The following is a 24,561-nucleotide window of genomic DNA, read 5'->3' as shown; positions in this document are numbered from 1 at the left end:
TCGAATCACGTGAGCCTTTAAAAGCAGTGAACTTGGTCCAGCTGGGGCAAAAGATGTAGCGGAAGGGAAACGGCGAGATTTGAAGCCTGAGAGCGGCTGGACCGGCCCGTGCTGCAGAGGCCACAGAGACAGCATGAGAAGCAATGTGGGCAGCTTTACAAGCAAAGCCTGGTCCCCGGCTAACAGCTGGGAACTCCATCCTACAACTGCAGGGAATTGAATTCGGCCAACAACCTCAGTGCGGTTCCCCAGAGCCTCCGGGGAAGAGTGCAGCCCAGCGGGCAAACTGATTTCAGCCACGTGAGGCCTTCAGCAGAGGACCCCGCTGAGGCCCCTTATGCTTGGGCTTCTCAGCCACGAAACTGTTCTGGCAGCAATAGAAAACTAATAAACACAATTTTTTTTTTTTAAACAAGCAAGCAAACAGAATTCTTAAGCAAAAGGACTTTGAATGCAATTCCTTTTCCTCATTGCAAACATGTAATGTAGGAGTCTTGGAGTCCTTTGGACAAAAAAAAAAAAAGTGGGGCGCCTGCGTGGCTCAGTCATTAAGCCACGTCTGCCTTCGGCCCAGGGTGTGATCCCAGCTCCCTGCTCCACTGGCAGCCTGCTTCTTCCTCTCCCACTCCCCATGCTTGTGTTCCCTCTTTCACTGGCTGTCTCTGTCAAAGAAATGATCTTTAAAAAAAAAAAGTTACAATCTATACTCCCACCTATGCCCCTCAGTATATGGCTGTATACAATGGGAGCTTGAAATTCTATGTAGGGGATTTTCTCTCCAGGACCTTCTAGAAGACCCTGGAAAGGAGAACGGATTTCAGTGAGATTAAGACTGTAACCAGGATACTGTCCTAATCCAGTTGAGGGATGATAGGGCAGGGCTGGCTGGTGTGAAGTCAGGTTGGAGAGGGAGATACCTGGACTGAATGGTCTGGAAGGTAGTCCGGGGGAATCTAAGAATGTAACAGAAGGGGACTTGGGGCGAGATGCCCACGGTGGGAGTTGAGTACGGGGGAGCTTGTGGAACATCCACGAGGCATCCAGGCGGTGCCTGGACACTGAAAAGTGAAGCTCAGTGATTCTCGATTAGAGACTCTAATTTGGGAATAATTAACATCTGGGTCCAGAAGATGCTTATGGATTTCCTTTTGCTTTAAAATACAATAAGAAGAGGAATGAGGAAGAGATACAGATAGAGTAATAGAGAATTTTGTGTGCTGGAGGTGATTAGAAAAGGATGGGAGAAAAAAGGTTAGAAAAGATGAGAAAACTGTTGGCTGAGGTGGAATTGATTATTTACTAATAAACTACAAAAAAAGGTGTGCCCAGAGTTCACGATCTCTCTTTGAGGAGACACGGGAGGAGGCAGGGAGGCAGAAGCTAGAGAATGTTCCCGTTAGCCCCCAGGGAGCACTGGCAGCCAGGACAGCCGGGTCCTGCCGGCCCCGGGAATGGTGAGGTGGGTGGAAGGGGCTTGCGGAAGCGGGAGGTGCAGGAGGCGGGGTCCCCAGCCACCTGCACACGTGCGGCCTCAGCAGCCGGGGGTTTGTCATCAGGAACGCTGATGTTGTGTTCTTCTTGAGTACCTCATTCAGTGAAGATGTAGCTGTTTATAACATCATTTTTAGGGAAATTGGAGACTCCTCCCACCCCCCATTTCTGTGAAAACAGGGCTGCTGTACTGAGTAAGACTGAAAAATCTCAGCTCCTGCAGTAGCCACCTATGCATTCAACAGTTTCCTCGTGAAAAGCTCACAGTGACTTTTCTGGATGTCCTTTGCTAAATCCCCATCTGTGAAGGTACTTGAAGGCTGCACGCAGCAGCAGGGGGAGAGAATAAATTGCCCACACACCAGAGCGCGGGAGGGCTCCCTGCTGAACTGCCAGCTGGGCGGGAAGCAGCCAGCCAGGGAAGGTAGCATTTAGGACACACTGGGCCTCTAGATGGGCTCAAAAAGAATGACAATTTAACCCATTCCAAAGACCCAAATGATTATCTTGGGTCTACACTTTCATGATCCTTCCTGACACCTGTAATTTTGGCTAAGAATCAAAACAGTTAAGATTCTCTTCAGTCCTCTGACACATCTAATCCAAAACTGCATTTGTGAAGTGTCACTAGAATCTTCTATTGTTGCCTTTTAAATTCCCCTTAGACACAGGATATTGCTGCATTCAAACACATTTCTACCACAAGAATTAAAAAGTACTTAAGTACTTTTATTCTACTCTGTATCAATGCCACATACACACACAAAATGTTTGGATCACTTAATAAGTTATAACATTCCATGTTTTAATAGGAATACAAGGACATAAACAATCATTCCTGAGTTAACAGTGCAATGTAAAATTTAATCAGTATTGCTAATAAGACATTTTACAGCATAGAAACATGATCAAGATGATCATTTACTTTACCATGTCATAAAACACAAGAGCTTACCGTAGAACAGTGATACACTTTAAATGGTACGGAACTTCGTGACTCATCACAAAAGACTCCTGTAGGGACTTGTTGCCATGATTGATTCCAGGTCAAAGATCAGTAGTAAAATAAGTTATGGTACAAAATAAAGTCAACAAGTCATCGATACTGAAGGAACAGCTGATTTCATTGAAGAAACTGAAACCTGGATTCTAGTTGACCTTTTAGTCAGTATGTACAAAAATGTGCTCTTAAAAAATCCTAAGTAATCACAAATTCAGACAAAACAGTTGAATAAAGGACAATGACAGCTCTTCATTATGCTGTAAAACTATGGATCTCATCTTTGGAAAAATTCAGATCATGCAGCAACCTGAAAAACAAATACAAAGTACATGTTTCTTTGGGAAAATGTTTAAAAATAAAGAAGTAAGATCAAAGTTTATCACTGTAACCATAGTATTTTTTCATTTTCCCCCTGCTTAGTACGTACTTTCTAAAAAAAAAAAACCCCACAAATATTACTTCTAAAAAATTAACAATCATATCTTGATATCAAATATCTAGTCAGTGTTCAAATTTTCAATTGTCTAAGAAGTGCCATAATTTTTAAGTTTGTTTAATGACAATTTAAAGTCTATTCATTGTGATTGACTGATGTCTTTTAGGTATCTTTTGATCTACAACATCCCTTCTCTCTCTCTCTCTCTCTCTGTCCTGCAATTTCTTTGTTGACAAAGCCAGATTTTCATGTGTTGAGCCTCCCAGAGTCTTCATTTTGCTGCGTCTCTGTGGTGTACTTTAATAATATGTTCCTATGCCTTCTTTTTTAAAATATGCTCCTACGTCCTATTATTTCCCACAATTTAATAACTGGATCCAGAGGCTTGATCGAGTACAGGTTCCATTCTTTTTTAACAAGACTACATCATAGGTGGTGTTCTTCCATCAGGAGGCACGTAATACCTGATTGTCCCTCTTTGGGGATGCTAACAACCACTGGTGACTGTGTACACATAGCTGGTGACACCTACCATAATTCATTTATCAGCTAAGGAATTCTACAGAGAAAAACAAACTTCTGCTCATTTCTTATGTAGTTACCCAGTAGTATAGCTCATACAGAAAAGGCAGAATAAATGCATGGTCTTTCCCCCCCTTTATCCACCAGGTTTCAAAGTAAGGCGTAAACACCCCAGCATTCTCTCTTCATTCTCCCAAACTGAACAAGGCAAGCAGAAGTACTGCTCACGTATAATTCAACTTGGAAAACATTATAAATAGAGACTGAAAGCTTAGAAGTAGCTCTGTTTAAAATGCTGCTGACTAAAATAACATAATAAAAATTATTTAAAAAAATGCTGCTGAAAACAGAGAAAGACAAATACCATATGATTTCACTCATGTGGAGTTTAAAAAACAAAATGGGGGCGCCTGGGTAGCGCAGTCGTTAAGCGTCTGCCTTCGGCCCAGGGCGTGATCCCGGCGTTATGGGATCGAGCCCCACATCAGGCTCCTCCGCTGTGAGCCTGCTTCTTCCTCTCCCACTCCCCCTGCTTGTGTTCCCTCTCTCGCTGGCTGTCTCTATCCTGTCAAATAAATAAATAAAATCTTAAAAAAAAAAAAAATGAACAAACAACAAAAAAAAAGACAAAAAAATACTCTTGAATACAGAGAACAAACTGGTGGTGGTCGGGGGGGCTGGAGGACATACATAAAGGGAGGAAGAGTACAGTTACTGTGATGAGCACTGAGTCACGTACAGAAATGCTGAATCATTACACTGTATGCATGGGACTAACATAACACTGTATGTTATAAAAAAGAAAAAAATGTTCCTGAAAATGCCAACATTTATTTAGTACTTAGTATATGTAGTCACATGCCTCAGTATTATTATGTATCCCTTGTACAGACGAGTGCACTAAAGTTTGGAAAGGTTAAGTAGTTGGCTCTAGGATATCTGATTGCAAGATGACTGTACGTGGTAGAGCTGGGATTCAAACTCAAAGTAGCAGCTTCCAGACAGACACACATATTCAGACAAAGCAACAATATGGCCAGAGGGCCAACCTGGTGCCAATAGTCAAGCCTCTCCTCGCTGGATGAACTCCTCCTGCCTTTCCAGCCACACTCGCTGTCCCTCACGGGCTAGTGGCTTCACACGTCTGAATACCCGCATCCCCCATGTGTCTGCTCGTTCCTCTGCCTACTCCCACCCTCTCTACCTCTCTGACGGGCAACATCGGGGCCATCACTCAAAGAGCAGGTAGCTCCCCTCTCTCCAAAACACACCCGTAAGTAAAAGTAAATTGCCTCTTCCTGAATTTTCCTAACACTTTGTTTTCACCTCTCGTAAGAGTATTTATGATATTCTGAGTCATATTTTAGTTATCAGTGTGTGCAGCTGTTTCCACTAGGCAGTGTGGGCCTCGAAAGCAGACACTGTTTTATTTATCTACATAATAAACAGGTGGGTATTTAGTAGATGAAAGCATCTTCACTGAGCAAGTAATTATCTTGCTCTTTATCTATATTAAAATCCGTTTCTGAGTCTCTGTTACCATATCATACAAATTTAACAGGTTTTCACCAAATATGGAGAGTATGTTTGAAATGGTTATGCATATATAGCAGACATGAGATTAACATGAGATTAACTTTGGAGGGCCTTAAGGACTGGGCATCACAGAGTCAGTTTTCAGGATAGCGAAAACTATGATATAATAAGAGATCCATGTAACTGCCAAGTAAGAGATACACTACATCCATTAAGATGGTCAAGGCAAGGAAATCAAAGAAACAAGAGTCCTAAATGGCACAGGGGCAGATGCTATGAATCGCAAGTACACGCACTCTTTAGAGATACTGTGGATTCGGTTCCAGACCACCGCAATAAAGCAAATACTGCAACAGGACAAGTCAAATGAATTTTTTTGTTTTCCGGTGCATATCAAAGTTATCTTTACACTACAGTCCAGTGAGTGTGCAACAGCATTATAGCTAAAAGAACAATGTACATACTTCAATTAAAAAATACTTTACTGCTAAAAAATGCTAACCATCATCTGAGCTCTGGGCAAGTTGTAATCACTGATCACAGATCACCAGTAACAAATATAATAATAATGAAGAAGCGTGAAATATTGTGAGACACAAAGTGAGCAAACGCTGCTGGGAAGGTAGCACCGATGGACTTGCTCGATGCAGGGTGGCCACCAACCTTCAATATGTTAAAAAAAAAAGGCAATGTCTGCGAAGCACAATCATGTGAAGAGCAGTAATGGACGAGGGGTGCCTGTACTGATGGAAATCGGGCTACACCTCCCCAGGCGCGCCGGCAGCATGCTGGACGGCGAGCAAAGGCGGGGATGCACAGATGATGACCGCCAATACTCCTGAGCAGTCCTAGGCAAGCCGGCCAGCGCAGCACGGGAAGATCAGCTCCGAGTCAAGCTGACAAACTGAAGCTGTTGAATTACAGTCAGTTTTAAAAGTTCAGACATACTAGGATCTTGGTTTCCTTCTATTCAATTCCACACGCACCGAGCCTCCGGTGTGCAAGGAAGCGGGCTAAGCCTTGCGCGGAACGAGAATGAGGATGAAGACCCCGCAAACAGCCCATCGTTCATGGGAGAAAACAACCCACTTCTTTAGGAGGCTGGACAAGGGATTCTTCCTCAGTCAGTTAACTGCTCTAAGTGGCCTTAAAGACAGTCTCTTTCAATGCTGAAGAGTATGATTCTCATCATTTAAAAGGATTATTATGCTGCCATCTATAAAGTAAGCATTAAGATACATCCAAAATCACTTGTCAATAAAGTTGAAGAATGTAGCTCTTAGCCTTGTTCTTTCTGAAAAATTATTTTACTTCAAACCATATTGTTAGTCTTCACTATAATTTTAATAGTTTTGTTTTACCTTTGAAAGATTAAAGAAGTTGTAATATTTAAAAAAAAATTCAAGTTTCGAGTGCTTAAACAAAAGAATATTTTTCTGAAGGCATTAAAATCCAAAAATACACTTAAATTTAATTAAAATACTTTTAAAATGCAACATGGAAAGAAACATTTCTCAATGTTTTTATTTATTGAGGTCAATCTTTTTCCTAATTAAAATTAAAAATAAAATAGCAAGAGAGAAAACTATCCAGAAAATGGTAGGTTTAGTCGTATATCGAAAACAATAAAAAACAGGGCATTTAAGGCAGTCTTATTTTAAAATCACCTATACACCCAATAGTGGTTACAGTTACCAAAATATTTTAAAGTGTCATTTTAGATCTAAATCCGAGCAAGGTGAATTTCAAATAAGAGGAACACCAGCACTGATGTTTCATTGCCCAGAATCAACTCTTAGTCTCCACTTATTTATGTGCCAGTCTCTCCTTCTGTCTTGCTGTCTGGCTTTCAATCACTATAATTTACTAGTTTTTTTTTTTTTTTAAGGTTTTATTTATTTGACAGAAAGAGAGAGACAGCCAGCGAGAGAGGGAACACAGCAGGGGGAGTGGGAGAGGAAGAAGCAGGCTCCCAGCGGAGGAGCCCGATGCGGGGCTCGATCCCAGAACGCCGGGATCACGCCCTGAGCCGAAGGCAGACGCTTAACGACTGAACCACCCAGGCCCCCCAGTAATTTACTAGCTTTTTTCTAATTGCAGAGAATGAAGAAAAGTCAAAAGCTACAATGAGATGAACAATGCTTATTAATTACTATATGTTATAAAGCTTTGGTGGAAGAACAGGTTGAATCCAATGTCCCACCTAAGATTGTGGCACCAAACTCATGAATATGTATCCATACTGCCGGTCATTAGCAGAGATCATCCATCATTCACGTCTAACTCCATGCATAAACCTGGCCTCCAACCTCCCACCTGCATGAAGCTTAAAAACTTTACTATTTTCTTAGGCTGTAACCGAAAATTGCAGTGCCGGTTTGCATGAATGGGAAGAACAGAGAGCTAAGTCAATTGCTTTTATGGAAGATTTGCATTTCAGAGTGTTGGGTATTCTTCTCCCTACCACATTACTACTCACCTTATTCCTTGTTCTGTGAATGGTGTTGGTCCACAAATGCAGATGAGGACTTTGGATTTGTCTAAACTTCTTTTCAAAAATTCAGAAAGAAGAGCTGGTGAAATGTGTCCCCGTTTGCCATTCCATTCAGAAGTCGGTGCTGAGAGAACATATTCAACGTCAAATCTAGAGAAAAGAAACATTTTTTAAAAACATTTTAAAAAGTCTATTATTTCAAACGTATTATTAGCATGTTTCAAGTTCATGAAAATGTTTTCTTTCCTCCCCCTTGAGAACAATTTAATACATAAAGATTGATACACTGGATATACTTGCTAGAAAAGCACTAGAACAGATTAGAAGCAAAGATTTAACAAAAACATACAGGTAAGTCCATATTTACTAAGGATTAGCTTTTGCTACGGATAAGAAGAGTAATCTGACATTGTTTACTAAATTCACTAGAGAGTTCCAAGGGATCTCAAAGAACTCCACATTTCCATTAATAATCTGCCTGCATAAATCACACTACAGAGCATTTACCAATGACACGTACATTTCAATCTCCGACCCGAACCTCTCCAATGAGTTCCAGACCCAAGAGCCTATTTGACTTCTCACTATCGCTGTCTCCACCGCTTCAACCTCAACTTACAAGCTTCCTACCCCACACCTGATGTTATCCTTGGGAATGGTGCCTTGGAACTTGGTTGCCAAAGCCTGGAGCCTGGGATTTATCCTGGGGACCTTTCCCAGCCTCACCACCCGTAGGCACAGCCTCGCCAAGTCCTAGCTCCTAACTGTGTGTCTACGTGTTTCAGTCTTCACATGCTGCCCATTCTCTTTCTTTCTATAATGCTTCTACCACGCCCTACTCCTCAGTTCCTAGAGCAAGCATCATTTCCACAGGCGGAAGCATTGCAGCCCATTAGCCCTTTGTTATATGTATTGGAGAAACGTCTTCCTTTCCCTTTTGTGGTCTTCAAGACGACTATTCTACGAATGTCTACCTTCCCCGTCAGATCATGAGCGCCCCGAGAGCAAGGACCACGTTTGCTTTGGCTGCCCCTGCATCCCTAGCAGCCAACACCCAGGAAGCACTCAAATACTAAGAAACGACACATACAAAAGAAAAAGGAAAGGTGCAGAATTAAAGTGAGAAAGAAGAACATCAAAACCAAGTCTCACCATGTGACTACAGACCACTTTTTCCCACAGTTCTGTAATCTGCCGAGTGAACTGCTGGTAAAGAATCACAGTAAATTAAACGTTTTATGTTGTCCCTGCTCTCTGACGTAGCAAACACAATTAACTGTTACCATTTTTAGTAGCATCAGATCAAATGATTTTCTACCATTACCAGTGAATAACTGAAATATTTCCTCAAGACTAGCAGAAACCAATCATCCATTAATGTCAATCTTAAGAAGAAGCCGAAGTGAAGTTTCCCTTGTGAGGGGGCTTGGGGAGCCAAGTATCAGAATGGAAACAAGATGGCATGGGTGCTGCTGCCCTCCCCTCGCTGTGCTGCAGCCGAGTTACAGTTCCCAAAACCTGATGGCACGAAGCACAAAGGACCAACTCTGAGAGCCTGCCAGGGGTGAGAGAACCAGTCCTCGCTCTCACCCAGACCCCAGCCTCTAGGTCTCATTTGTCCAGCTGTAGTACAAGGTGGGAGAACTCGATGATGCCTATTCTAATATTCAGATTTTATATTTAAGAACCCTACAGAACTATGTTCTAGTTCTTACCTCTGAGGCTCCCATGCAGTTTTAGCAGCACTCTAACCTACCCTGTATAAAAGAGCTTCCCCAAAAACGTCTTTCACTAACTGATTTTTCCTTGCTAGCTGTAAAATTAAGATCGTTTTAGATAATTCTAGAATGTCGTCTTTGTTTACTGCTCCATGAGGCAGGATCCGTGCCTACCTTATTTAATACCGGATCTAGGCTTGACTTGAGGTAAGTGTGCAAAAATACCTGATGAATGAGTACAGAAATGTATTTACAAAGAAGCTATATTGGTCAAAAATAAAAACTGTACTTAGAACAAAAGTCATATGCTGGCATCTATGAAATCACATTTAAAAATGTATGTGAGGGGCACCTGGGTGTCTCAGTCAGTTAAGTGTCTGCTTTCAGCTCAAGTTGTGATCCCAGGATTCTGGGATCAGGTCCCACACTGGGCTCCTTGCTCAGCAACGAGTCTGCTTCTCCTTCTGCCTGCCACTCCCCCTGCTTGTGTGTGCACGCACTCTCTTTCTCTGACCAGTAAATAAATAAAATCTTTTAAAAAAAATGTATGTGAATTTGTAAGTGCACTTTTCTAGGAAGATCCACAACCTTTCATCAGATCATCAACGGAGACCCCAAAGCAGCTGCAGAACCACTATCTGAAGACATTTCTAGTCACACATAGACAACTGTTTTGATAAAAGATAGCAACTGCCTCGCTGAATTAAAAATAAAGAAGTGTCTCCTCTGGCTCTATTTCCAACAAGTCTGTCACTGGAATAAAACTGCTAAGATACATAAATCAATAGTGGTGTCCCTCTCATCTGAAAAAATTCGTAATTTTCCTTTACTCAGATGTTTAAAAGAAAAAAAAAGCCTAACCATTGGCATACTTTCTGCAGGCATCTAAGGTGGTAAGTAGCTGAGACCCTTATATAAATGGTGTAAACTTCTCGTGCATTTTGTATTTACTCACACAATGGTCCCTTGGCCATAACTCTTGGGCCCTCAAAGGAAAAAGCCAACAGCCACATGGATGCAATTTTTAGGGATATTGTAAAAGAGGCTGCCACCCTGCTTATCCACTTTAAAGGACTAGAAGAGCTTAAACTGGAGTAGGAACCGTACCAAGCTAAGACTCAAGAACACTTAAAAGAGAGATTCCTTTTTACCCTATCAAGACACAGATGGTTACTATGGAATCCTCTCTTTTGGATTATTCTGAAAGGTCAATTTATCATCTGAAACAATTACAGCCTTGAGGCATAAGGGTAAATGTTCTGAAATTCCTTCCCGCCCTATGATTTCAAAATGCAGGAAAGGACTAGAATTCTTGAAAATGTTACCTGACAACAAATTTAGGTAATCCATAAAGTGCAAAGCAACAGAAAGAGAGAGAGAGAGAGAGAGAAAATAGACCTGCTTCCGGTGAATGCCTATGTGCTCTAAACGCCAACGGGAGTAAATAAGCTTCTGAAAAGCGTTCTTCTAGAGTAGACTGATAACGATCCGGGATGAAAAATCCTGACATACTAATGTATTCATTCAGTCTGAATCCTAGGCAGAGCCCGCAGTCGTCCAACAACCCAGTCCCTCCTCCGCCAGCCGGTTAGCTTCTGAAACCTACCTCCTTCACATTTCTTACACACAATCCCTAGCTTTCCATGTTTACGGCCACAACTCCACATCCAGCCCTTCGATCTCTTGTCTAAAATACTGCCCTGATACCCTGAGTTCCAACCTATCTGACACATCATTGCTGTATTAGTTCTCCTAAAAACCCAGATCCCATCTCAAAACTTAGTGCTCTTGAAGCTTCTGTGATTGGTAACTGTCCAGAGAATAGTATTTCAGGGTATTCAGGGCCTAGATTTCTCTAGAAAAAGAAAAATACTAGATCGTATGGTATTTTTCTTTCTCTAACTATTTACCTATTTCACTTACCATTATACTCTCTAGCTCCATCCATGTTTTTGCAAATGGCAAGATTTCATTCTTTTCTGTGGCTGAATAATACCATATGATTTCACTAATACATGTAATTTAAGAAATAAAACAAATGAGCAAAGGAGAAAAAAAGAGGGAGACGAACCAAGAAGCCGACACTTAACTACAGAGAACAAACAGGTGGTTACCAGAGCGGAGGTGGGTGGGGATGGGTGAAATAGGTGATGGGGAGTAAAGAGTGCACGTATCATCATGAGCACCGAGTAATGTACAGAATTGTTGAATCACCATACTCTACACCTGAAACTAACAGAACATGTTAACTACACTGGAATCAAAATTAAAAACTTAATAAAAAATACTAGAAACAGCAAGAAGACTTGCTATTTGCTCACAGGAAAATAACTCACAAAATAAACAGCTAGGGATTAAAATTTGATAAAATATATATATTATGCAAACACTTCTCAAAATAAATCTGATGAAATACTTCCTGATGTTCATGGTAATCCATGAGAAAAGGCTAACCTATCAAACGAGTTTGGGACTAATGGGTTAAGAAAAGTTTATTTTTATAGACTTCTTCAAAATTCCTCAAACCCTCAAATACGCTAATTTCACAGCAAACCTTCAAGAAGGTAATATGGTGCACATTCTTCCTCAAACTTATTTATTCACAGAGCCCTTTAGAGGGGAACACATGAACATTTCAAGAAACACATTCCAAGAAATACACCATTTGAAGAACATCTGGGAAGAACAGAGTGCTTAAGGGTCCAGATTAGGGGCCCACATAGCTGAGCGCATCACAAGCTGGAAAAAAAGAAAGGGGTTCGAGCACATTTTCAATTTGCTTATGCCTCTGAAATCATCAGCTTTTGCTCTCTCAATTGGACTGAAACATTGCTGGTCCTAATGCGGACACCAGAGTACAGAAACAGAGCTAAGCATTGTCCACAGAGCCTGCTGGTAATAAAGGGAGACGAGCTTCCTTCCCTGAGGCCAGAGCTTCCCGGCCCACTACGTACACACTTAATATATGAACTACACTTAGGGTCTTCCATTCCCTGATTTTAACCTACCCTGTTTCTCTGGCTGTAAAGCAAGAGGATTCGAAGTGATCTTTCTAAATAGATCTAATTAACGGTTCTATTTTTGCGAAGTTATTTCACATAGTTCATTATGCACTGTATATAGTTCAATGAAACTGGACTGTGCTCTTTTGCTAAATGCTAAATCACTCAACATACTGGCCCTCAAAGTTTTTTGCTCCTGAAATCCTATCACCCAAATTTCTTCTCCTGTTCACAGAAATGCTAATTGCTTCCCAAAGCTCAGCTCAAAAGCCCCTTCCTTCACCACGCTTTCCTCTTCCTAGACCTCTGTAACATAGGATTTGTTCCTCTCAAGGTACAGACTTTACCGTTACTGCTGACTTCAGACCTTCACCACCACTAGGGTATTCTGGTGCACTCTGGATCTTTCCCAACACTAAGCACATTTTGCAAACAGCACACAGACATCTGAAGGGATGCCTGTGATCCCCTGGTGCCTGTAACAGGCACACAATGCCCCGTCCTCTGTGCCCCCCTCCTCTGCTGCTTGGAATCCCTGGCCCTTTCTCTTTCCCTTCTGCCCTAAACATTAGCCTCATCCTTTCTAAAGGAAAAACAATGACACTAACATATTGTGTGCGGGATACAATATTCTGTGCTGGGTACTTCACCTTTCTAGAGGCTATGTGTCAAAATAGATCAATAGGCTTGGTATTCTGACCTGATGATTCTTCCGATGAATTTTTATCCTGCACGGAGAGGTACAGAACAACTTCTAATCACTATGCCAGACAGCAGGGCATCGGTTACATAAATCGTGGTATGCTTACATGACTGAATATAATGCAGCTATGAAAAATCATGGTACAGTGCAGGTTTTCCCAACTGGCACTACAGGCATTTGGGGATGAATATTTCTTTGTAGCGAGAGGCTGTCCTGTGTGCTGTAGGAAGTTAGCAGCCTTCCTGGCCTCTACCAACTAGATGCCCTCAGTGGTGATGATAAAAAATGTTCTCAGACGTAAATGTCCCCCGAAGTGATGGCAGGGGGTGGGGGCGGGGAGAGTTGAGGTGGCAGACAAAAATTACTCCAGATGGAGAACCACTGGTTTAAAATATTCTATACACAGAATAGGCATAATACACTAAGAGAAAATATAGTTATAAAACGTATAGTTAGTATGACCACATTGTTTAAAAAATGCAAAACAAAAAGATGAGTGTGTATACGTGCGCATGTGTTTGTGTGTCGGAGAGAGACAGAGATAGCTTTACTAAAAGGTTATTTTTCTCCCAAAATGATTGCTTTGAAAACGAAGGAAAACACTTGTTATGCTTATATATTACAAAATGTTGCCCAGAAGTCAGTCTCATTGTCAAGCTGTCCCGCCCCTCAAAAATCGTTCTGCCAAAGCTGAGAACTCACAAGCTAGGGCATTCTGCTGGGATGGGACCTCACGCACAACACTGTTCAGTAGTCAAGAGAAAGATAAGTGAAATTTAATTTGCTTTCCAGTTCACATAGTAATCAGCTACATCTACTACCATATATATTTGCCTTCTGTTTTCTCTCAATTTTCTTAAGAAAAATAAATGGATGAGATTCTGCTAGATCTGAAATGTTGTGAACGGAGTCTTCACTACTGGAGTTAAGAGTCAAGTATAATAACATCTGGATAAAATTCAAGTAAGCTGTTTTCTGTTCAGATTTTATACTTAGTGGAAACTTGATTGAAATAGAAATATCCAAAAAAAGTACTTTTGATATACCTGTGTTTTGCGCAATTCTATTAAGTTTAGCGATGTGGGTAAATGAAGAGATACATTCCTTGGATTGCATGAGAAAATAAGCCAACACAGTATCTTGTTCACTGCCATACCCCTGTATATAGGCGCATGGTAGAAGCTCCCATGTATTTAATGAATGAATGAATTACATTCATTACAAATATGCTAATTCTGGGCGAGGCACTTACATATACACTATCTCACTGACCCCCGTACCCAAACAATATTACGATGTAGGTACTGATATCCCTAGTCTACAAATGGAAAAACTGAAGCCATAAATGCTAACTGAAATACAGATGTGACTAACTGAAATAACCTTATATTAAATCTGAACTTTTAGGGGCGCCTGGGTGGCACAGTGGTTAAGCGTCTGCCTTTGGCTCAGGGCGTGATCTCAGCGTTATGGGATCGAGCCCCTCATCAGGCTCCTCCGCTATGAGCCTGCTTCTTCCTCTCCCACTTCCCCTGCTTGTGTTCCCTCTCTCGCTGGCTGTCTCTCTCTCTGTCGAATAAATAAATAAAATCTTTAAAAAAAAAAAATCTGAACTTTTACTTTCCTTTCTTATATGGGACTCAACAGTCAAGCGCGCTACAAGACCCATCAATAAGCTTTTAAGGCTCACTTTCTCATAAGGCCTCAGCATATGGTAATGTTGCTCATCAACAGGCCAAAGCCATCTATACAAGCACAGCCTCTTTGTTTGCCAGTGCAGGCCGACAGGAGTCTCCAGGGAGCGTAAATTATACAACACTAAAGGTCAGTGCCAACAGAGTGCCTCAAGCAAGGACAGCTACGTCTCTAGGAAGAGGAAGGAGGAGGTAGCGAGCAGAGAGAGAGAGAGAGAGCACAGAAGTGAGAGGGGAGAGCAGGAAGAGGAGAAGGAGCAGAACAGGAAGGATGAAGGCAGGCCAGAAGTCAGAACACCAGCACTTCTCTCTGCAAGGTGGAAGCAGCACTCACCTGGGGAGTGCTGTTAGACCAGTCAACCAGACTGGGGGGGGGAGGCTTTTCTCATCCTCAACACTCCAGCCTATGCAATCCACCAACAGAAATTACGATTATGTAGACCAAAACAAAACAAAATGAAAGAAAATACACTATATATTTAGAGGCTGTCAACGCATTTCTTGATACCAAATACTTCTTAAATCAAGTTTAACTCCCACTGAAAGACTAAATGGACAATGTCTGTTTATTCAAATGATGGTAAATGGATCTTCTTGTACAAGGGAACTATCTTGAAAAAATAACTTTGTCAAAACACTGCCAGAAATACTTTTAAAAAAAAAAAACCTACAGTAAAAAGGCCTAGCTATGCTGTTTAAATTATTCTAAATATGTGGTTAGGAAAACAGGAGCTCAAACAGTTAATACAGAAACGAAACACAAGAAGGTAGAGTTCTTCTAAACCACAATTCAAATATCTGAGGTAGGGCTTCCCAGTTTTCAAGGCAGTTATACAGTCTTCTCTAATCCTCACATTAGAGCCTTATGAAGTAAGTAGGAAAATGTCATTATTTTATTTTTGAAGATAAAGAGACAGGCCCAAAGAGCTAAGTAATTTTTGAATAAGTTCCAAGCTAGTGAAGGGTAGAATGAAAGCTTGAAATTAGGGCTTTAGGCTTTTTGATACATGCTGCTTCTAATTTTCCACTTTGAAAATAGTGAAAAAGACACTTGGAAACCCCAGGAATTTGTATTTCTTTAAACCATGCTCCAAACTGCCTTATAGCTACCTACATAATAGTAAATATTCTTAGGTTTATGTTCCTTAAGTATGTAGGAAGACAAAATACTTCAAGGATAAGTAAGTTCAGGTCGTCCTTAATTTGTGAGCGTTATTTATGAAGAGAGGAGGAGGAGGATGGAGGACGGGAGGGAAGAAAGCCAGAGCCGGCCAAGCACTCCCTTAGCTAGGACACTCAGAACGTAATCACAAGAAACGGAGCCCAGCGCAGCTGAGTTTCTGACGTCTTTAACTCTAACTTTCCAAAGGCCTAGACTTTCATCTGTACTGTATGATCCTCAACATATTTACTTCAGATATTTTGTGTGAAGTCCTTATAAAGTCCTGAATTTCATAAAAATAGTTTTAGAAATGCTTTAGAAAGTATGACAGCTAGTCCAATTCATTCTCTGAAAAAATTCCTTTAAAATTTCCTACGACTTTTAAATCTGTTTAGGGGACACGGGGCATGTGCCCATTTCGATTATCTTCTTTCAGCGGACTGTGTTAGGGCTTTTTTTTCAGTGAAACAGATGTCCATGCTCTCTCGTTTTACCACAGTTTGGCCTGATTCAAACTTTTCTCTATTGCCTACGCCTGCATTTCGTAAGGTGCGTACTGAGGACCACAGCCATTAATAAATGTTAATGTAAATAGACAAAAATGAAGAAAATCTTAACGACGTATAAGGAAGACCCCATCTTGAAAAGTCACAATGGACATTAGCATATTAAAGGTTCTAAAAGGGGCGCCTGGGTGGCACAGCGGTTAAGCGTCTGCCTTCGGCTCAGGGCGTGATCGCGGCGTTATGGGATCGAGCCCCACATCAGGTTCCTCCGCTATGAGCCTGCTTCTTCCTCTCCCGCTCCCCCTGCTTGTGTTCCCTCTCTCGCTGGCTGTCTCTATCTCTGTCGAATAAATAAATAAAATCTTTAAAAAAAATTAATAAATAAATAAAGGTTCTAAAAAATTCTGTACTAAAGAAAAATACTTATTTTTGCTAAGTCCATCTCATCACATTTATTTGATTTGTACCCACTATAACAAGAAAATCTTGAATTAGCAAACTGGCTACCCTACGTCATTTTCAATGAAACCCAACTCAGTATAAGTCACACACACGTAAAGTCCAAGATATATTTTACTGATACATATATGAAGTCATATTAATCTTACTGAACAGTATTACTTTGGGGGAAGGACATAAACATGACTTACATTGAGAGAATTATTGATTAGCTTATTTTGTCTTTGAAGAAACTTCCTGGCTAATTTAAAACTCCAATCAAAGGAGGTAAGGCCTAGATTGACTACACATTTTTGAATATTGAAATGAAGAGCTAACACCAGTTTAATACCTTTTATCTTTAAATGCTAATTTCTCCAACTGGCTTCTCCAAATTATATCATCCTCTGCTTTATTGAAGAACATCAGCTTCACTTTCCTTAAAAGAAAAAACAACAACAACTCAAAAAGAACTATTTCGATTACATTTAAAATACGCATGAATGGAAAAGTCTAAACGTCGAGTGGCATGAAATTTTTTTTAGTGCCAATTAGGTAACCAAAGTATCAAAAATAAAAGAATCAAGTTAGTAAAACAGCTAGGACTGGAGGACGTAGGGTAAGAAATGATAAATGAGGGAATGAGAATATGTCTATCAAGGCCCACTGAGTAATTAATTTAGAACACCTTATACTAACCTAATAGCCTCACAAAGGACAGTAATTAAAGATAAAATTACATACCTGAGACTGGGTATGTTAGTCAAAGCATAATTCAGTATTTTAACCATTGGTGTGAAGCCTGTTCCAGCTGCCAATAAAAAGAGGTCTTCTAATTCTTGGAACTGGGATATTTTAAAATTGCCCTCAGGATTGCTTACGGAAACAAAATCTCCTAAACAATGAAATATAAACTAAATCAGAAAAAAAAAATCAGGGAAACTGAGGTTTAGCTAGTCGAATTTAGAACACTGATGAGTAACAGGGTGAATGCATAACGTTCAGACTACGTCTTAGCCTTTAAAATGTATAAGGAGTTTTGGAAATACTCATTAAGCCCCCAAATATATTTGGATTCTATCATTCTAACCAAATCAATAATGAGATTTTACTAAACTCATTTCCCATCATTATTTTCCCAAATCATTTGGAGTCTCTAATTTACAAACTGACAAGTACTCAAGTATAAATTGTCAGTAAAGAACTGATCGCTAAACTAAATTATAAGCACCTCGAAAGCAAAGTTCATGTATACCTGCCTTGCACAGTACAAGGTTGAGAATATATACTCACTACTTTCGTATTGATTCTTAGCCAGAACAATAAAACCAGGAGAGAAAATTCAAACAGAAATGTCTTCTACAGTCATATGTCAGTAAATGTGCTAATGTCACCTCCATCAAATCTTTCAAAAGACCTATAAACAACAGCTCTTCTGAATTTAATGCCTATAAAAACAAAGACCAGAAACTATACTTAGAGCATGCTACTTCTTAATCTAGAATAAGAATATTTGAGAAAAAATATTTGCAGTGCATTTGATATAATCACTCGGTACTACCCAGAGAACTGCCTTTAGGACATTTCGGAAATTTCCAATGTAATTTTAAAAATAAAAAAGTGAAGTTAAACATTTTAAAAACAATTTCAAATATTTGCTTTATTTTTTTTCAATGCTCATAAATTTTCCTTCTTGTCCATAGCAGGATAGTAGGAATCTTGCAGTAATTGATGAATTAAGTATTAGAAAGGAACAGAAGCTTCCTGTCCTAGTTCAAAAGGACCATAAGATCACAATATCTTCAGGAAAAAGTCAGCTGGTTGTTTACTAAAGATGCCTCAAAGAATGATGCTAACTTGGTAACTTTTGTCAGCACTCCAGTCCTTCCAAGGTCAGAAAACTGAGTAGACTCAGGCAAGGGACCGGATTTTAATCCAGTTCACAGGATAGTAAAGTAGGCCTGCCAGAACAGCAATGAACCGATTCACAGAAGGCGTGTGCACCTAGCGACCTGAGTCTTACACACCCACCCAGGGCATCTCATCCCCAGGATCAGAACATTTGGAAGGCCAAAATAATCATAAAAGAGTTGCTTGGTGAACATGGAATTGAAACAAAGAAGTGGGTAATCTCAGACGGGAGCTCATGCAGGCTTGAGGGGGCTTCGTGAGTTATCACTAACCTCTAAGCGATACAAGTACTTGTGCTATGTCTAGCTCCCCTGGATGAAGCTGAAAAAACATGGGTCTTGTTCTTTGGGCTTTCCTTTTCCACGCTCTAGGCGACTTCTCCACCCTGCTCTGTTCACACAATCTCTATAAGCAGGTTACAAGAACAGGGGTTCAGTTTCCACATGCTGTATTACAATCACGCATCGGTCTACCACAAGATAATAGTGTCACCTCTGCTAGATTTTCAGGCATTCCGAGATTCTTTAGGTTCACAGTTATATTCAGTATTTTGATCTATGTAATCAAAGAGGACTAACCGCACCCACTATGTAAAGACTGGCTTAACTTTCACAACACAACACGTTTTCTTTCCAAGTTGTAACGATCTGCTTCACTGATACCGTGAGGTTACTGCTAATGCTGTGTTCCAGATGGGAAGAGCACTTCTACTGTCAGACAAAAGGCAGTGAAGAGTTGCAGATGCAGAAAGAGGAATAGGAACAGGAACAGGGGTCTTGAAATCTTAATAGATTTCATTATAGTCTTTTTACTAATTCTTTCAAAGTACATTTACTGAGAGCCTATTATGTGCCAATTGCCATGCTAGTTATGGGAACTACAAAGATAAGACAATCGTTACCCTCAAAACTCAAAGTTCTGTAAAGAAGGAATGTTATTTATTCTGATCCTAGAGCTATGAACAAAGTATTAGTTACTGAGGGGTTCAGGAGAAAGGAGGCTTCATAAAGGATGTGATATTTTGCTTGGGTCTTTAAAAACAAAAGCTACCTGACAGGCAGAGCAAGGGGTGATGGGCACCCTACGCGAGGCTCCTGCATGTACCTATGAGTGAGGTGACGAACGCGTGGAACTCTGCGGAGCGCTCACACAAGCAGTTACCGCGAGAGACCAAGCTGGAGAGATCACGGGAGTCTGTGCTCAGAGACCAGGATGTGCAGAGGACTTAATCAGCTAAGGAATGGACACTCATCAGAAGTTTCAAAGCTGCAGAGCGACCTGATTAAATCTATCCTGAGGGCAGTTTGGAAATGCAGATAAACAGAAAGAGAAAGACACTGTTAGAGGCAACTGAGAGAGAGCAGTTAGAGGTCACGAGAGAAATGATGAAGGCTTAATCTGAGAGGGTGGCAGAAGGGATAGAAAAGAAAGAGTAAAAAGTCACTGGGAGGTAGACTCCCCAGAACTTAGTAGTGGCCTGGACTGGCAGGGAGAAAATGGAGTCAAGGATGACTCAAGCCTGCAGACTGGGTCGAGGATGAACCGTGAGGCTGCAAACAACAAAGATGAGGAATGTGGGAGTAAGGATAGGTTGGGTGGGCCAAAGAAATAGACTCTGGTCGTAGACATGTTGAGTTTCCTTATTTCACGGACTCCCCCATGGAGATAACTAGAGGACAGTGGAACACGTGATCCAATCTAGAACACAAATGAGGTTTAAAAAAGATACTAACCAATGTGAAGATGATCAAGCTCTGGTGTGAAGAGTCCAGCAGGATAGATTTTGATCAAAAAGTAGATGTATTTATTGTTGACAAGAACTGGTTCCTTGACCTCTGAGAGTAAGAAATCAGATACAGGTGTATATGGCTTCACAATTTCAGTACCTAGAAAAAGTTATGACAAAGAAATTTAATTCTAAAAATCTCAAAAGCTCTGAATAAAGATGAAACATACTAATTTTACGATGCCATCAGTACATATTTAAAACTGTACACATCTAATGTGTACATAATTCTGACTCTCTATGTGTGTATGTGTGTGCGTATACACAAGCCTATGCATGCTGGAATAATTTACACAAATCAATACTTTAACCATCATATAAACAATGTGTATTTATTAAGTGGGGCATAAGATGATAGGGATTTATGGTAATGAACTTAGACAACCATCTGTTCTATCAGGAGGATATAAACTTTGTAATGGGCTACGAATAAAAAGGCATCAAAATTTTACGCGGATGTAAGAAAGTACTCACATAATAACCTTAATCATGCACCAATTTTTTAACATTGGTTACTGATGGCCATGGGGATCATTTGGGTTGAGAAAGGGAAGAATTTCACTTTTTTACTCTATATACTTTGAATTGCTTTAATGTTTTAATATATGATATATTACTTTGGCAACTGAAGGAAAAAATATGCATCCAACTACCTCTAAGAATATTTAAAAAAAAAACCCGGGATAAATTTAGTAAGAATTCATGTTATATCTTAGCTAGCCAAACCCCATAGAAAGAGGAGTCACCACACATTGAAGAGACCCACATTTTCTACGTGGCTCCTCGACATACACAGAATTCATCTCCTTGTGAATTCTGATACATCGACAGAAACTGCGCTGCAGAGGGGACCAGCTACTGAACGACAAGCTGGCGCTGGCGCTGATGAAGGGAGGAACCTCCCAGCACCGTGGTAATATGCCGTCCCGACCACGTCGGCTACACTGGCTGTGGGAAACACCGCGACTGACGTGAGAATGTGACCTTCTGAGGCTTCGAAAGGCCAAGAAAATGCTAGATGTGGTTAAGAAGGGCATTTAAAACAAGTACATAAGGTAACTTCAGGATGAAAACGAGGGGAGAAACTCACAGTAAGGAGTATCTCTATAGAGCTTCTTATCCTGGTGGCACACATGTAAGGACATCATTTACAGTCACTCACTCACTTTGAATTCTATAAATTCAGTTCCATAAATGACACAAGCAGGTGTGGTTGCCAAGAGACACTGGCATGTGTTTCTAATAGTTTCCCCCACAGGACCACCTGGGCACTCCCCTCACCTCTTCCCTTAGGGTTCTGGGAGTAATACATTCCAGTGCTGGTGGAACTCTCTCTGCCCAACTAGTGGCAGTGTCTCTGCTCCCCACAGCGTATGGTGTGGCTACGGCTCCAACACACAGGAACGTTGCATCTACAAACCTAGAATTGGGCCATCACTCAATCAGCTGCCAGAAACATGGATTAATAACCTAAATAGTTACATCCTAAAAGATGAGTACTGATTTGGAAGTGCTTATAAATAAAGAAAATGTTTCCCCAAAGCCTCTATTTACCTTACCTGTAATAGTTAGCTTGAGGTAAACATGTTGCCCAATTGGCACCTGAAGATGAGTGCTTGGTGGTAGCATCAAGCAGAAAAGCTTCGTATCATGAGTAACACCTTCCTTGGAAATTAACTGGCACTTTCTGTAGTGCAAACCTAGAAAGCGATTCATTTTCTCTTATTGATGAATACATTAAATAAGAAGTAACACCAGACCCACTAAGTGAAAGCACAGATTGAGCTTTTCTGCTTTCGCAAGCTTGAATTTCACTAAAATGCCTATGCACTTTAAAAATTCATCAGTAGTCTGAAAATCTTACAGTTGGAATTTCACTTTATTTCCCGAGATATCTATTTTCTAAAACCGGCCAATACTTCTGTAGGTTGAAAAACAAACTCTATTAAGTGAGTTTTATTTCCTCATGTCTAATTATAGCATATTAAAAGCATTACATTCTAAGAAATTAAAACCTATTTCTTCATAAATTCACTTTTTAAATAATTTCATCTTTTAAACCTTATTCACAGCTATATAACTACATTACAGATGTGGAAAATATTTGATAATCAACAAATCTACATTCTAAAGTCTTTTCTTACAGAGTGGTCTTGAAATTCAAGTATTTAAGGTTTAACAATACTTGTACTATTAAATAATTCTAGAAATACTTCTTTGATAAACACAGGAAAAATACACATTCTGTTTCTCTATGTTTGTGTATGAATTATAGAACATTTTAACTATCAAGAAATGATTAAAACAGAAAAATTAACTTTTATGTTTAAGTGTGTAAGTTTTCACTACCTGGAAAATTAATTTAAGTGAAAAATGAAAATTCCCAGTTTGTACTACTAATATACAAATAAACAAAAAGGAACAAAGTGTTTCTATAAATACTGAAAATATTTAAAATTAATATCCCAAGCTCAGGAAATATTTATCATTTGTATACAGAGCAAAATAATACCATTTAGGTTAGAAGAACTTGTTATAGAAATTCTGAAAGCAATATTTTCACTTACAGAACTCCTGTGGACACAAATAGCATGCCAGACTAGACTGATGATATTGGTTTGTTTTGTTTTTTCCTTGCTTATAAAACAGCATTTACAGATATGGAAAGGAATCAACTCTGATTCCTTCTTTTTTAACCTAAAAATATTTAAGTAGGGACAGATTTATTCCAGATCTTAGGAAGTGAAGGCCCAACACCTAATAATCAATGGTTCGTGGAAAACTGAAATTCACTTATAATCCTAAGAAATCATTTTGGCCATGGTTTTATCCAATTTCTCTTCTTCCCTTGTCCCTTCAGGCCCTAAAGACCCTGGTCTGAATCTTCCCCCTGCTCCCCTGGTGGCTCATAAATTTAAAGTGCAGCATTGCACACCAAAACCAAGGGGCATTACTGAACTCACCTCATTCTAGTGCCCGGGCAGAGCTCAGACCAGATTACAGCTAAAGGAATCACTATAAAGTTATCCTAGAACACCTAACCCAGTGTTAGACTGACAAAGGATCAATGGACATAGGCTCACCTAAAAGGAGAAACGAAGGTTCAAATGATCTGTCCCTTCCTTTCTGGGACCCAGAGTGAGAATACAATCAGAGACCCACATACTATACACGTAAACATTTAAAAGTTATAAATCAGATGCATAACTATTAAATAAAATATGTTCTATGCTGTACCATTAAATAAACCTTCATGATGTCCTAGGTTAGGTTCAAAATCAGGATTCTTGAACTCCTCAGAGTTCTTTGCAGGAAGATGGCAGAAGGATGAGAGCTGCACCCCCCACCGACTGGCTACGGCCCGGCCCCCACTTCTTTTCTCACCTCAGGCTCTGCCTGATACTGAGTGGAGCCTTATGCAGGTATGGACAAACCAGCCCATGTTTAAGCTCATCCTCTTGCTTTCCTCATAAACGGCCCTGGCCACTCTTTGAATGCAAGTGGATCTGGGACTATTTGAGCAGAAATTCTGGGTGCCAGATACCTAGCATGCAGCTGTTGAAGGAAAGAGGGTGGACGTTTCTTGAGGTGGATATTTCTTGGCCTTGCACACTTCTCATCCTGTGGGAGGGATATGACCGGAAGAGAGACACTGGGGAGTTCTCTAAGTCTGGAGTCCAGGGCAGATGCCTGTCTGGCCCAGGTCTGAGGGCCTTAGTGCTTTCTTACAATAAAATTGAATGCATGCCCTTCTGAAAACGTTACTGCTGGCTGAAAAGGTTCATGTTCTGCCTTGACAATTTCAACTCTAGCATTTGCCAGAAAGGATCTGCTACAGGAGCTATGCATCTCCTCAATTATATTTCAAACACAATGAAAGCCCAGGTTACAGTAATTTACTGACACTTCTTGTTAAGTTCATCGAGTATTCTTGCTATTTAACACCCAAGAGATAATTTCAGCATCTTGCCTAGAAGTCTGCCCTAATTTCAAAGAACACCCAGATTCTAAAAGTCCAGGAAACACTGAAGGAAGTTTTCATCTTTTAATTACACTGAGAGAGACGGCACAGACACACGGCCCGGAAACACAGGAGGAGAAAAGACAGGAAGCAGACGCGCCGACTACTTTGGGCTGCACGGCGCCATTATTTAAGTGT

General features: G+C 40.4%; 1 protein-coding gene across 5 annotated transcripts in view; it reads right to left on the bottom strand.

The window, feature by feature from the left end:
• Positions 1 to 2,275: 2,275 nt before the first annotated feature.
• The window catches only part of LOC103657441 (cytochrome b5 reductase 4), an 82,123-nt gene continuing 59,837 nt past the window's right edge, over positions 2,276 to 24,561 (bottom strand). For 2 of the 5 annotated variants that reach the window (XM_008684884.2, XM_040643707.1), the window contains 6 exons: positions 21,962 to 22,102; positions 20,350 to 20,502; positions 17,450 to 17,600; positions 17,058 to 17,144; positions 7,468 to 7,632; positions 2,276 to 2,801 (listed from right to left, as the gene is read on the bottom strand). In XM_008684884.2, coding sequence (XP_008683106.2) covers positions 2,747 to 2,801; positions 7,468 to 7,632; positions 17,058 to 17,144; positions 17,450 to 17,600; positions 20,350 to 20,502; positions 21,962 to 22,102 — 752 coding nt within the window. In that variant the 3' untranslated portion in view covers positions 2,276 to 2,746. Of the gene's footprint in view, positions 2,802 to 7,467; positions 7,633 to 8,634; positions 8,689 to 14,933; positions 15,004 to 17,057; positions 17,145 to 17,449; positions 17,601 to 20,349; positions 20,503 to 21,961; positions 22,103 to 24,561 lie in introns of those variants that run through there. The other 3 variants (XR_005838365.1, XM_040643709.1, XM_040643708.1) reach the window with 3 other exon arrangements.

Source organism: Ursus maritimus, unplaced genomic scaffold (genome assembly GCF_017311325.1).
Source record: "Ursus maritimus isolate PB19 unplaced genomic scaffold, ASM1731132v1 scaffold_29, whole genome shotgun sequence".
Lineage (NCBI taxonomy): Eukaryota > Metazoa > Chordata > Mammalia > Carnivora > Ursidae > Ursus > Ursus maritimus.
This window is presented reverse-complemented; position numbering and strand designations above follow the sequence as displayed.